The sequence below is a fragment of the Carlito syrichta genome, unplaced genomic scaffold (assembly GCF_000164805.1).
Source record: "Carlito syrichta isolate Samal-C Ts95f unplaced genomic scaffold, Tarsius_syrichta-2.0.1 Scaffold314116, whole genome shotgun sequence".
Classification (NCBI taxonomy): Eukaryota; Metazoa; Chordata; class Mammalia; order Primates; family Tarsiidae; genus Carlito; species Carlito syrichta.
Genome location: NW_007258212.1, coordinates 182556 through 198092, shown reverse-complemented (window position 1 = coordinate 198092; position 15537 = coordinate 182556). Strand labels below are relative to the sequence as shown.

The 15537-nt window shown below is 38.1% G+C and overlaps 1 protein-coding gene across 1 annotated transcript; it reads left to right on the top strand.

The window, feature by feature from the left end:
- Positions 1 to 477: 477 nt before the first annotated feature.
- Positions 478 to 15092, top strand: LOC103273662 (cell surface glycoprotein CD200 receptor 1-like). Its single transcript, XM_008071099.2, has 5 exons — positions 478 to 544; positions 6044 to 6361; positions 6485 to 6733; positions 12768 to 12890; positions 15040 to 15092. Exons 1-5 carry the CDS (start codon positions 478 to 480, stop codon positions 15090 to 15092), a joined length of 810 nt encoding a protein of 269 aa, XP_008069290.2.
- Positions 15093 to 15537: the final 445 nt, after the last annotated feature.

The window sequence follows — 15537 nt, the reverse complement described above, 5'->3', positions numbered from 1 at the left end:
TTAACTTGGAGAAAGCTTCTAAAAGTTATTGTGATTGAGAAATTTACAGGGATGGGCCAGAATTAGGTAAATTTTCTGTTTTACTTTGTCATGCAAGTTTAGACAAATGTATTTATCTTGGGCATGTTCAATGCCTCACTATAAACTTTATCTGTGTACAGTAGAAGTGAGAGAACCAATGATCTAAGAGATAACTCAAACACTCTGCTTCCTCCATCTTTGCTTCAGCGACTCATACAGGAAACTTATTGCTGTGTTGAATTTAAGATAAGAGTTTCTTCTCATCCAAGTTACTCATCAGGCTAAACCACAGAGCTGAAGGAAAGGTGAGGAGGAAGGGAGTGCCCCACAGTTGAAGGGCTAAAAGGATGCAGCATAGAGAATTCAAACAGAGAGATCCTCACCACGCTGACACCTCCTTCTACATCTGTGTGGAGGAAAAGTACGGCGTGAAGGGCAGAAAAACAGAAAACAGAAATGCTCTGCTCTTGGAGAACTGCTGACCTAGGGCTACTACTGATCTTGACTGTCTTCCTAGTGGGTGGTAAGTTGGAGTCCCCTTTGAGAATGGTGAGAAACCTGGCTCAACTCTTCTGAGCTTTCTTTGCCTTCTTTCTGTGGCAATGCAAGTCAACTGCAATTGCTGATATAGGGGATGACTCCTAGGCTTAGCTTACTTTATCATCCTATTTTCCTCTGTCTTATTTATTTTTGTATCTGACTACAATATGCATCTCTATAATTTGCTTCTCTGCCCACTTCCTTATTCTCCCCTCTGCTTGAACAAAGCATGACAAATTAAATACGTACTAGTAGAAATCAAAGTCACCTGGGTTCTCTTTGTTTTCTTTCTTTAAAACAATATTTAGAAAACAATCCTAAGTCACGTAGGTCCACCTTACTAATAGTATAAATTAGGAAACTATTGTTTCTGATCACTCCCTGTTACTAGGTAATATAATATGCTTACTGTTGTGTGGTGCATCTAGGATTTATGTCTGTATTTATCTTTAAGATGTGTGAGCTGAAAGAGACAGTATGGGTTAGAGAACACACTCCTCAACATCTAGGTTCCTGTAGAACTGTAGAGAACTTGGGCTCTTGTGGGAACGTCCTGGTTTCACTACAGTGGGATCGGTAGGAGTTGGTGTGGGAGGAAGTTCCCAAGTTTCACTTTAGTAAATGGAGTAGCTATGAAGGAAAAGTGTAGTTAGCTTTACATTTTATAATTTAAAAATTAATAGAAAGAAAAGTCTTTTTTCCCATTTCTGAATCATTTAAAAATGTTGTTTACCTTTCAGTAAAAAAAATCTGTTTTCCACGTGTTAATCTTACTGGCGACCACATGTGGTAGAAATTGAGGCCTAGGTAGGTAAAAGGATTTGTCCAAGGTTAGATTCTTTTTTTTTTTTCTTTTTAAAAAATTTTATTTTAAAGATGTGGGGTACAGTTCAGGATTAGGTATACAAGTGGTCATCATGCAAGTAAAGTTTGGGCCTCCCTTTGGTCCCCACTTTTCCTGGTTTGAGATCAGGGACCCTTATTGATGTTGTGTCCCTCCCTGCCAAGGTTAGATTCTAATATGTGGTAGAATCACAGTCAGTAATAATGTATGTCAGTAAGCATCACTAAAAATCTGAGTGGCCAATTTTCCTTAGTTTTTTTTCATCATTTTGCTTCTCACTAAAGAGCACTAGCATGCACAACACTAGTATAAAAGTTAAGCTAATACTTATTTTAAAATTTAATAGACAATTACTTTTAAAACTATCAAGTAATCTGAATCTTTCAATAGTTGAGATCTTGTAGAAAGTTCTTCTAGAAACCAGTACAGGACCCAATCTGGCAGGGAGAAGCAAGATAGGCAAGGAGGTGCTTATCTCAAAATTGCATTATTACTTTTGGAAATGGAAAAAGAAAATCCCTACTACCCTGAGATTCCCATTTTAGAAAGTTTCATGATGCCTTTGAGAGACATTGGTAGCTGAGGAAAAATTTTCTTTGTAGAGGAAGATTCAGTTTAGGAAGAAAGGACATGTAGGAGGATAATTTCTGCAGGTACTTGGAAGTATAGCAAAAATTCTGGATTTGTAAATCATTCATGGAGTGGATGATCCCACAAAGAGAACAAACACAGAGGTAAAAATAATAGGATAAGCACTAAAGGTTTTGGGATTTGGGTCCCAGGAGTTAAAATGATCTGTTTTCTCTCTGTAAGAGAGAGCAAGACTGCAGAAGATGTGGGAATGGGGACAATGTGGGCTGTCACTTGCATATTTAGCCTTAAATTGGAGGAGGGACACTCTTCTGAAATTGAGGAGTAAGATGAGAAGTTAGATATCAGTATGATGATAGGTTGGGGGTGGCACTAAGGAGATGGGAACACATAAGAGAGTTCAGGGAAGATAAATTGCTTCCCCATAAGGTCTTGAGTATTTCGATTTATGGTGCTGGTTTATTAAATAACCCAATTGTTATTTGGCATATTGTTATATCTGAAGGATTAGTCCATACAGCAATTAAAATGTAGTAACCACCAATATATTTTTGCCTCTTCTCCCTTGCTATGCCTAACATACATTGATAACTCCTGACTGGGACTAGGGAGTAGATGTGTAGTTATGAAATAACTTAGGACTGTGTGGCGCTAATAGCCCTAAGAATCAAATCCACACCCGTTACTTTTTAAAATAATAGGAATAATAAATATCACTAATTCATATAATTCATGTAATAATCATGGTCACAATTTGCAAAGCCATTTGTCATTGCTTATGAATTTATCTATTTTCTTACTTGACCACTTTTTTCCACACTATGCGTACCAGATACAAAACCATGCCTACTGGTAATATTTTTCCTCACCATTGTCTTTCAGGGCCAAACCTGAGTGAGGCTGCAGTGCAGCGACAGTCCATTTTTGTCTTATGTTCACAGACTGAGTCGACCCGTCTAGAAGGTAATCTTGGGCTTTTGGTCCAAGGGAACTCTAATGAGGACTTGGATGTAAGCTGAGAGAGAGATGTCAGTACAACAGTGGCATATAAGGTGGAGATCTGGATCATTTGTTCAGGCAGGTGACTGACTGGTGTTCTCTTGACTGTCTGAAGGCTGATTCTAGATGCACTACTTCCGTTTCACAAGGGATTTCTTTACAATTTGGTGGGCCTAACAGTCCTCAGCTTGTGTGATGGGTTGTTCTATTTGCAGGATCACTTCATATCCCATGAATAGATACCCAGTCTTCGCCAGGACCCCACAGCATGCCATGAACTGTTTTTCAAAAGGTGACTAATTCTCTGCTTCATAATGTGACATTAACCAATTTCAGATGGCGTGGCTTTACCCCAGAACCCAAGGATTCTGCATGGTGACTCTCCTACTGGGTTCGTCTGAGGCTCCACGTTGCAGATTTATCACAGAATCCTTTATTACCACAGATATGCCTGATTTTATGAACTTATTTTCAGGGTTGGTGTACTGGAGTGTGGACATGTTAGAGATTCCTTTCTTAGTCTGGAGCACACTGGAACTAGCAGCATATTAGTGGGTTACAGTAATCTCAAATGTACAGCCTGCTGCCTCCTAAACCAAGTGCTTTTCTAGTTAGTGGTAGGAAGTAAGGTTAAATACCAGGTGCTTTTCTTTAAAGGAGATGTATGGTAGGACCCAGATCACTGGGCTGCTAAAAACTTCACTGATGTGTCAGGCCTTGAATCTTCGTCGAGTTTATCTTCCACTTCTGAAATGCATGTGATTGACCAAGGTATCCATAATACTTGCTGCTTCTTGCTCACCGGGTCTGATTAGTATATTGAAATCAATATAGTAGGCCAATGTGATGCTCTGCAGAATGCCCAGTCAGTCCAGTCCAGATCTCTTTAGATTATGTTGCATATGAGAGTTGAAATTAAAGTAGACCCGTGGCAAGACCATATTATGTACTGTTTTCTGTTCTGTGTGAATAAAAACTTGCTTTGATATTCCTTCCTGATGAATGTTGAAAATAATTCATTTGTCAGGTCAATAGCTACATTCTGCAGCTGGAGGCTGGTTAAAGTGCTCTAGTCAAGGTAGCTTATCTTACAGAGCAGCTGCTGTTGGGGATAAGACTTGGATAATTTTGCATTAGACCACTGAAATTCACCTTTCAGTGTTTTCTAGTCAAGCATGTGAATGTAACGGGGATGTTATGGGGACAACTATTTTAGTATCCTTTGAGCCTTTGAGTGAAGACCCATCTTTAAGTCTGCAATATTTATATTTATTTTCTGCCTTGGCCAAAATAGGCAGTTTCAGGGGGTTTCCCTTGGTATTTCCTATACAATAGCTGTTACTTTACAGATCAAGGAACCAACGAGAGGGTCTGCCAACTGCTAAGTGTGTTCATTCCATTTAAATCTTCAACTTAGAAAAACCTCTACTGGATGGGTCTGTGGACTTCAAGGGCCCACTGTGAGGGGAACCAGACCTAGGATTTATCTTATCACCTGACTCTGATATGTCCCTATTCTAACAGGGGGTCTAGGAGGTGCTTTGTATCTTTGAGTATCAGGATCCATTCAGATCAGAATTCAAACAACTCTCAAAAGATCTTGGTATTACTCCTTCCCCCAGTTATGGTTACCCAAATACAGAGTCATAGATCTTTTGGGGAAGAAGTAGGAGAAAGACTATTGCAGTAGTTCTCCAAATAAGGTTTTCAGATGCCTGGGGGTCACCAAGACCCTTTCAGTGAGTCCTCAAAGTAAAAATGAGTTTTATAATAATAATTTAAAATGTATGCTATTTGTCTTTTTAAAAAAACTGTGCTCGTATTTTTACAGATAGTACAATTGGATGGTTGTTTAAAATTCATGCCTTAGCATGAATAAAGTGTAGGGCACTGTATTAGTTTGCTAGGATGGCTGTAACAAAGAACCACAAACTGAGTGACTGAGGTAACAGAAATGAACTGTCACAGTTCTAGGGGCTAAAAATCTGAGATGATGGTGTCAGCAGGGCCATGCTCCCTCTGAAGGCACTAGGAAAGAATCTGTGCCAGGCTTTTCTCCTACTTTCAGTATTTCCTTGGTCTGTGGTAGTGTATCTTTAGTTTTTATATGATGCTTTTCCTGTGTACATGTCTGTGTACACATTTTTGCCCTTTATGAGGATACCAGTCACATTTATTAGGGACTCACTCTACTACAGTATACCTCAAATTAACTATACCTCAAATTAACATTTATAATGACAATTTTTTTTCTTATCTATTTATTTATTTGTTTCTGAGTTGGCATCTCACTCTGTTGTCCAGGTTGGAGGGCAGTGGCACGCTTCCGGCCACCAAGTAGCCGGAACTACAGGCGCGTGCTACCATGCCCAGCTAATTTTTGATTTATTGTAGAGATAAGGTCTTGCCAAGTTTCCCGGGCTGGTCTCGGACCCGCGGGCTCAGGCAATCCACTCGCCTCAGCCTCTCAAAGTGCTGGGAGCCACCAAGTCTGGCCAATGACCCTATTTTTAAATGAGGTCACATATCTGAGGGTCTGGGGGTTAGGATTTTAATATATATATTTTGGGGATACACATTTCAATCCATAACAGACATTAAGCTATACCAATAGTCATTGTTCTCTTCACTACACATACACATATAAACACACACTGTCTGTTTCACTTAGGAATGTCCTTGATGAATCAGTAAAAATAACTTATTTTATTAAATTTCAACCACTGAATAGAGGATATTTTTAATAGTCTGTGAAATTAAATTAGAAATACATTCAGTATCTGTGTCTTAACACAATAAAAAAGAAATTAGAAATACATATAATGTATCTTGTGCAAGAAAGTATGATCGTTATCTTAAGGAAAAACACTTGTATCAATTATATAAATTGTTTGAGTTGCAAGCTGAACCATCTTCAACTATATGTTTATATCCAGGTTGGGTAAAATATTCATTAAAAGAAATTCATTGTGTGAATTGAAAAGAGACCCAAAAGAAGAAATTGACATACAGAAATTTTTATCATTTTCCTTTTCTTATTGTGTCCAGTTAACACTTCATGTCTTGTATCAATCAATAAAAAGGCTGTGCTCAGTTGTCCTCCTGTACAATTGGCAACATTGGTACTAATAAGATGGGAAATAAACCTCAGAGACAAGCCTTCCTGTGCAAAAGCTTACAAAAGAGAAACAAATGAGATCAAGGACACCGGCTGTACTGATGAGCAAATAACCTGGGCCTCCAGACCTGATCAGAATCCTGACCTCCAGATTGAGCCAGTGGCCATTACTCATGATGGGTATTACAAGTGTGAGATGGCAACAATGCATGGGAATTTCCAACATGGATATCACCTCCAAGTGTTAGGTAAGGGGCATCATACACTGACTGTGGTATTTCACGTCACCAGATTTGTGACTGAAGCAAATGTCTCTAAATTCCATATCTTTTATGTTATGACTGAAGCATTTTTCCCTCACATCTCTGCAGTTACCCCCGAAGCGACCCTGTTTCTAAGTGAGAACAGAAGTGTGGTGTGCAAGGCAGTTGCTGGAAAGCCAGCTGCACAGATCTCCTGGACCCCAGAGGGAGACTGTGTCACTCAGCAAGAAGGTTGGGGCAATGGCACAGTGACTGTTGAGAGTACATGCCACTGGGAAGGCCACAGTGTGTCTACTGTGACCTGCTCTGTCTCCCATTTGACTGGCAACAAGAGTCTGTCCATAGAGCTGAATTCAGGTAAACATCTACTTATTTTAGAAGAGTGAACTTTATGCTCATCCTTTCCTTCCACAGAAGATAATAAATAACCTAACACAAGGTTAAAAGAATTGTGTTCATAATTTGAAAATATTCTAAGATGGAGAAATGCATTACTAGTCTGGAAAAATTGTATACTCCTTTACCAAATAGAAGAAATTCATTTAATAATTTCTAACCAGTACTTTACTATTTTTTAGTGGGACACCAGTAAAAGTATATTTACTAACTTAATGAACTATAGGCTTTTACTTTGAGATTAATTCTTGGAATAAAATATCAGTAGTTTTATAAAATTTTAACAATACTTATTTAGTAGATAGCCAAGAATGACATTTAATCTCTTACGATTTTTCGTTTTCTTGTAGTAGTCACCCTTTTATTTGTTACTCTAGGACAAATTTTTCTTCCCACCCTGTCCTCTCATCTGAAAGCAATCAATTAGTTAATTTACTAAACATTTACTGATTGTTCTTTATAAATTTGAAAATGATGATGAAAAGATGAAAAGACAAGGTCCACATCACATCTTTATATTGCTTTAGGATATGTAATCTGGTAATTAGAAATAAAGACTTTGGCATAATATGGCTTTTTGTTCACCAGTTGTGTGAACTGGAGCAGTATTTAATTTTTCTGTCCCATGGTTTCCTTATCTGTTTAAATAAAGATGATGGTACCCACCTCGTAGGATTATTGTATTACACACACACACACACACACACACACACACACACACACACACACACCACTGTGTATGCAATTGTAAGTATCTACTACACAAGTGGTACTATACAACTGGTACTCAATAAATGTTAGCCACTATATTTCCTTATATGAATGCATGTTAGCTATTAATACAAATTGACTATTATAATAATACTTTTATAATTATTATTAAAACTCATCTTACACATTAATTATTCCTCATAATGCTATGTTTATTTTTTGCAACAGATTTTATTGCGATCTAATTTATATACCATATAATTCACCCATTTAAAGTGTACGATTCAGTGTTTATGTGACCATTGCTACAATTAATTCTAGAATATATTTATCACTCCCCAAAGAAACCCTGCACCGTTTAGCTATATTTTCCATGATCAATCTCCCGTCAAGTCTAAGCTCTAACTTTAATACTTATCTCTAGACCTGTGCAGTTATTTTCAGTATTGCCTGGCTTTCCCTTCTGGAAACCAAACATTTAACCTATACTCTAAGTCTTTTTCAACTTATATCTCCTTGAAAGCTTTGTTTTATTAATTATCCTCTTTTGTTCAGTCTTTTCTGTTCCTGGAATCATTTCCCGAAAGCTTCTCATATAAACGTGTCTATTTTCCTTCCATGTTTAAAAGCTTGATTTTATGATTTCCTCAGACTTTTAGTTTTTGCCTTCTACTCATATCCAAGATTTTTAAAAAAGAGGAGTTTACACTCATTGTCTCTTCTATGTCACCTCACATCTGTCTTTTAACTCATTGTTCTCTTGCACAGAAAATGCTCTGACAAAAAAGCACTTAAGATCTCCCAGATGCCAAATGAAATATAAATTTTTGTTCTTTGTTAGTTTAATTCACTTATTTGTAATATTTTTCATTATTATTAGTTACTTTTAAATACTTAATTTTATATAATTCTTGCTAAATTTTAGTATTTAATTAACTTGTTTCTTTGTAATATTTGATATGGTTTTTTCCTCCCCTCTCATGTGTTTTCCTCCCACTCTCACTTGGTTCTTTTCTTAACTTTAAGTTTCTTAGCTTTCTTAAATAGATTCTTTTCTTCCATTCATTCCATGAATAAAGTTGTTTCTATGTTTTCCATCTTCTCATTTTACCCCTGAGTAATATCATCCGTATCTATGGCTTCAACCACTGCTTAATTCTTGACTCTCAAGTCTATATTTTTGCCCAGATTTCTGTCCTTGACTACACAACCAACTTCCAACTGAACAGCTTCACTGGATATATCAAGGGCACCTTAACTTACACGTTTCTGAAACAGAGGTCTTCTTCTGCATCCCTTCGAGTTCTGTATCTTATACCTTGATAAGTAATTCAAACCAGAAACCTTAAAGTATCCTAAATATTTCCCTTTCCTATTCCCTATATTAAACACCAGTTATTACATTTTGTTGATTTGACCTTAAAAATCTTTCTTACATCTGGGTGTTTCTCTTTCTCCCCACAGCCTTAATTGATTACATAATGTCTTTCACCCAGAATTATTGCAATGTTCTTGTGACAAGTCTTCTGGCCCCTGGCTTACCTTCTTCAATGTAACCCTTATACTGGTTTCAGAAGGACCTTTCTAAAATGAGAAGCATGTCACTCTTCTACTTACATTACTCCCATGGCTTCTTTTCGTGTCATGCTAAACACTTTGACAACATTGACCTGCTGCTCCCTCAGCCTTGTGTCTCTGTTCTCTCACATACATGTGGGCACCTCATGTATGTGGGCCTCCGTGGGCTTTTCAAAAGTGTTATGCTTTTGTATTCCTCTGTTTCTTTTTAAGTACAATTTCTACCTCTTCTCAAGGCACTTCTTTTCCTGTACTCTCTTCTTCCATTGCATTTGGTCAATTCTTACTGATGTTTTAAGACTTAGTTTGGCATTGATCCTCTGAAATGATTTTCTCTTGCCTTTAAGTTTGGTTAGCTATTCCTCTACTTTGCTCACAGAATGCTTCATGCTTGCCTCTGTCAGAGTAGTTCTGTAATTTATTGCTCTACATTGTTTTCACTACACTTCTGGCACCAAATGTGTGTGAGTTTTTTTTCCCCTCACACCAACTAATTATCCAACTCCCCAGACACCAACCAGGCATTCTACAATTTAATCCAATTCTGACACTAACTACCTGGAGTTAGTACAGATCCCACTGGTTAAGGCTTAGTCCCACAATACCTCCCCACTTCAGAAACCGTCACAAGTCTCAGGCTGCCACCTGTACTTCTAATCAATTGGCTATAAATTCAGAGAGCTTCCACAATCCCCTTGTCAGGTTTAATGATTTGCTAGCAGGCTCACAGAACTCATGTTAATCTGAAATAATCAAAAGAATCAGAATCCAGTTTAAAAGAGCTTATTTAAGCAAAAAGCTGAGAATGGCCATTTGAGTAACACAAATTCCAAAGAAATTCCAAAGAAATTGGGTCAGTGCTCCAAAGTTAAAATTTAAGGACTTGCTTATATAGGCAAAAAACAAAGAAATTTAGGAGAATTATAACATTTTAAATATAAAGTTTGGTTTATGAATTACAACAATTTAATTAAAGTTTGTTTTCTTTTCTGTACAGCTAGTTTTCAATTTCTTTCTAATTTTAAAGGAGTGTATTTAAAATTTCATCTTAAACAATGTGATAGTCATGAAGTCTTTGTGTGAGAGAAGAGAGAGGAAAGTTAATCAATAATGAAGATCAGCAGTTAAGAGGGAAGCAGTCTTCCCTGGCATCCTTTAGTTATTTACATTTTACAAAACAATGTAGATGAGGACAAAAGGCTAATCTATAATCAGGGTTACATGTGCCTAGGTTACAGCTGCTTGTTTATACGATTCAGGTCCCACAATCACGCTCCCTCAAAAATTTTAAAGTTTCAACAGCTTAGATTTTAAACTTATTTTCACATTCCACATGCCCTCCAAAAGGAGGAATAAGGAATTTTATTTACTATTTACAGTTTTTTTTTTTTTTTTTTTTGAGTTGGAGTCTCACTCTGTTGCCCAGACTGGAGTGCAGTGGCCGCTCCCGGCCACCGCAGCCTCGACCTGCTGGACTCCGGCGATCCTTCCGCTTCAGCCTTCCAAGTTTCTGGGACTACAGGCGTGTGCTACCACGCCCGGCTGATTTTTTTACTTATTGTAGAGATGAGGTCTCGTTGCCCAGGGGGGTCTCGAACCCGCGGGCTCAGGCAATCCACTCACCTCAGCCTCCCAAAGGCTCGGGATTACAGGTTGAGCCACCGAGCCCGGCTATTTCCAGTTTATTATAAAGGATACAACTCAGGAACAGCCAGATGGAAGAGACTCATAGGGTAAGATATGGAGGAAGCAGCTTCTGTGATGCCTCCCAGATAACTACTCTCCCAGTCCTTCATTGTGTTCACCAATTCGGAAGATCTCCCAACTCAGAAGCTCTCCAGACCCTGTTGCTTGGGTTTTATGAAGGTTCTATCACATGAGCATGATTGATTTATTTATTGGCCATTGGTGATTAGTTGAATCTCAAGTCCCTCTGATCTCCCAGGAGGTCAGTGGAAGGAGTGAATGGTGGTGTGGGGCTGAAAGTTCCAACTCTCTAATTATGCCTTGATCTTTCTAGTGATCAGTTCCATCCTGAGGCTTTCTAGGAGGTCCCAGCCACAATTTATCTCCTTAGCATATGAAAATTACTCTTATCACTGTGGAACTCCCAAACATTTTTGGAGAAACCCCCAGAACTGTGCTCGGAACTGCCAGGAACAGGAAAAAAAGACTAAATATATATTTCTTATTGTCTTGCAATCACCTACTTCTCTGACTCCCAATAAACTTCTTGAGAGTAGGAATCATTTCTTTATTTCTATATCCCTAAGATCTGGCACAGTACCTGGAACATAAAAATAACTGCAGAATTCGGTTTAGATAACTGCAGATTCATCTCTACATATTCCACTCTCTGTGCTCCAATTATGACTTAGGTTAACTCATCTTCAAATCTTTTCTCAAGTTATTTCTTTACCTTGAAAATTTATCTCTTCTCCTTTCAAACTATTTAATCCTGTAGACCAGAAAGGCTCAGTTCAGGTGCTATCTCCCTGACCTCCCAGTTACAGTTGACTATCTTTCTTATTTCTTAGATCAGAGGTTCCCAACCCTTTTGGCATCAGGGACCAGTTTTGTGGAAAATAATTCTTCCATGGACCAGAGTGGGCAAGGAGATCGTTTCAGGATGATTCAAGAGATTTATATTTATTGTGCATTTTATTTTTACATCCCTCTCATGTTCAGTTCACAATAGGACTTACACTCCTATGAGAATCTAATACCACTGCTGATCTAACAGGAGGTGGGACTCAGGTGGTAATGCAAGCATTGGGGAACAGTTGTTAATACTGTTGATGAAACTTCACTTGCTCACCCTGCGCTCACCTTCTTGCTGTGCAGCCCAGTTTCTAACAGGCCATGGACCACTACCAGTCCTTGACTGAGAAGCCGGAGACCCCTGTCTTAGATGATTTACAATCTGTAATGCTCACTTAGCTCTATTTGCTGTCTTATAAGTTATCTTTTCTTTTTTATGGGTTAGACTTCTCCATTTGGATAGTGAGCTTTTTGGGAACTATAACCACATTGTCTGTGTTTCCTCACAGTGCCTAACAGATTACCTGACATTCTTCTAGTTTAGTCTTTGAGTAGGTTATTTAATGGGATGAAATTACCTCTTAGAGCCAAAAGTCAAATTGTATAGCATTCACACCCTTTTTAGGTTACCATTTTCATAGGAGAAAAGGCTTCAGAATGATGTTTCTAACTAGCTTCCTTTATCTTTTCAACAACTCTTGTGGCCATTTCACAGAGAAATAAAATAAAAGTAGGAAAACATAAAATACCCTGCTAAAGGGGATACATCAACTCAGTGAGAAAATCACCTCACTGTGTGGAAAGTGTTATCAGATCATGCACAAAATAGTAAGAATAATGCCCTCCAAAAGACTAATATTTGCTTGGGAAGTCAGAAAGTACACTTTTATCAAATTGGGAAGCATTAGCAATGCTTAGCATGCATTTATTTGTTTAGAAAATATTTGTTAAAAACATGCCATATACAAAAGTGGTCCCTAAATTCTGCCATAAAAGAATAACACATTAGTAACATTTGAATTGTAATTTAGAAGGTTTTTGATTATGATATTCTGAAACTTTAGGAATATTTGAAAATGTTCTTTTAAACTATTGACTCTTATTCATTAATTAGCAGAATCCTTGAAATTTTTATTATTTTTTTTACCCCTGTTTGAATGTAAAGGTCTCAGAACTTCAGTATCTCCAGTGTCACCCTTACTGATCATTCTGTATGTGAAACTCTCTCTTTTTGTGGTCATTCTGGTCATCGCAGGATTTGTTTTCTTCCAGAGGATAATGATTGCAGGTAGGAACGAAAGTAAAGTATAAGACAAGTTAGAAAAAAAAAAATCATTGCAAGACTTTGAATTTACAATGTACTGGGAAGAGCTTCACACTTTTTTGGGTATGTTGTATTTTCCCTCCAGCCTCTTGTGTAACATAAAGACTTTGTAACAACCAAGAACCCAAACTGCCTGCAGCAGTGGGGCCGGCACTTCTGCTCTGTCATGGTTTTGACCTGAGAGGGACCTGGTCTAGCCTACACCTTGAGAATTCAGTGGGGAAAATGAAGTTGCTGGAGTTATTGAAGTGTTTACTTCCAAATTTCTTTGGTAAGGGCTTATGTTCATTCCTGCTTAATTATATATTTTACGGTTTTTTTTTTCTAGAGAATGAAAACAAAAAGAGCTGGAAGTCAATTTAGACTTGATGAGACATCACAAAAAAAGCAGCCATTTGCAATCAGCCTTCATGTTCAAAGTCCAGCTTAACTGCTCCTGTGACTTTTTTGATACCTTAGTGTTTATGAGAATCGATGGATAGTTACCAAGACTGTTTCAAACTCTTAGCATGCAGTATAAATACACATGCAGAAGGTTAGTGCAGGCCATCATAAATGCCTAGAAGGATTTATCAACTTCTTCCTTTCCCTCAGTAAACTTTTACTTACAAAAGTAAAACAACCCTGCTTCTCAAACTAGAGAGGAAGATGGCTCAACAAAAGGCAAATAACAGTACTGGGCAGGTTTTCTACACACTTTGTGTTCTTTCGTTGGTGCTTTCCTCCTAACTTCTTGGTTCCTCTGCCCACTTTAGATGCAAAGCAACATTGCAATGGCAGGAACCACTATACACATGCCTACAAGTCAGCTAGTGGCCAACCTTCCATCTCTTTCTTGCTTGCTAGTGATTCGTTGGACAGTTGTATTGCATGCTTGAACTATCACTGAGTAGATGGCTAGGAGTCATTTTTAGCAGTGCTTGCATTTTAGCAGAAATTATAAGTTGATCCTGACTAAGGAACAATAAGGGTCATTGGAGATAATGCTGAATTTCTCTTTATGTTTTAGAGTTCCAATGCCTCAACTTCCTTGCTTGTCTGCACTCTAAGCTGCAGAAGTTGAGATGGATTGAAGGAGTAAGATATTAGTGAAACTCGAATATTTTCTAGGGCCATTGCAAACTGCCATTTTCATAGGAGAAAAGACTTCAGAATGATGTTCCTATTTAGTTTCACTTATCTTTTTTGACAATTCTTGGGGCCACTTCACAGATAAATAAAAGGAAATTAGGAAGACATAAAATACCTTGCTAAAAGTGTTACATCAACTCAGTGACAAAATCACCTCACTGTGTGGAAAGTGTTTTCCGATCACCTTCACTTGATACAGATGATAATCAAGTAAAAAATTTTCTTTTATTTAAGGGAAAATATTTCTTACATAAAGTAGTAGGTGATTTGGACTATAACTTTTATTTTTAGCAAAGTCCTAAGGAAAAAACAAGTGCATAATATTGGGGGATATTATATGTGTGTGGAAATTTAGTTATTGAAATAAACAGTCCTGATATTTCAATGTATTTGTACTCAAAACTTTAATTCTTCCTTGTATCACGCTCCAGTGCAGTTATTGGGGCTGGGGCAAGGGGCTGGAGGGGCACTGCTTTACGCTATCATTTTATCTTATGACTCTTCCCTTCTCTTAGTATTCTCTATTCTGCTGGTGAATAGGAAACAGAGAGAGAGAGAGAGAGAGAGAGAGAGAGAGAGGGGCTAGCCCTGGAGTAGCAATCACTTCTGTTCCATTGGCTAATTCTCAGTCATATGGCTTCTATGGAGGTTGGAAGATAAAATCTAGCTCCCTTGGAAGAAAAGAATTCAGGCTTGGTGCACATCTAACCAGTCTCTGCCCACAGTAAAGAAGAGGACAGAGAGATTAACACTTACTCTTTTAGTAATTGAACATGAATCAATAAATAATTTAATTAACAATGTCAGGTATATATAATACAAGCCCTTGTGTGTCTTTCTTTTTTATTTTAATTACCTTATGTTTAATATAGGACATAGGATGGGAAGAAGTCTAGTATTATGATTCTGTAACTAGAAAAATATTATGACAGAGATTGCTAGTTACCTGGTCCAATGCTTATCTTGCTCTTTCTTCTTGTAGAAGATGATTATATTCATGACTCTGAATCTTTACCCTCTCCTCTATCCATGTAACTTCTCAGTTGCTTGTAGAGTTCTTTCCAGGCAGACGATACACACTTCTCCAGCCATTGTAATTTGCTTTGGCCAATAAAATAAAACAGACGTGGTAGTATAATGGTTTTGAGCACAGATCTCAAGAACTTCTACATGTCTCTACTTGCTACTCCATGAGAACATGCCTAGACCAGCCAGATGGAGGATGAGAATCACATAGAGGCCAGGCTCAGTGGCTCAGCCTGTAATCCCAGCACTCTGGGAGACTGAGGCCAGTGGATTGCCTGAGCCCGTGGGTTCAAGAACCACCCAGGCAACCTGGCGAGACCGCGTCTCTACAATAAAATTAAACACACCCGGGCATGGTAGCGCACTCTGTAGTTCCAGCTACTTGGAGGGCTGAGGTATAAGGATTGCTGGAGCCCAGAAGGTTGACACTGGGGTGGCTGTGAGTGTGCATGCC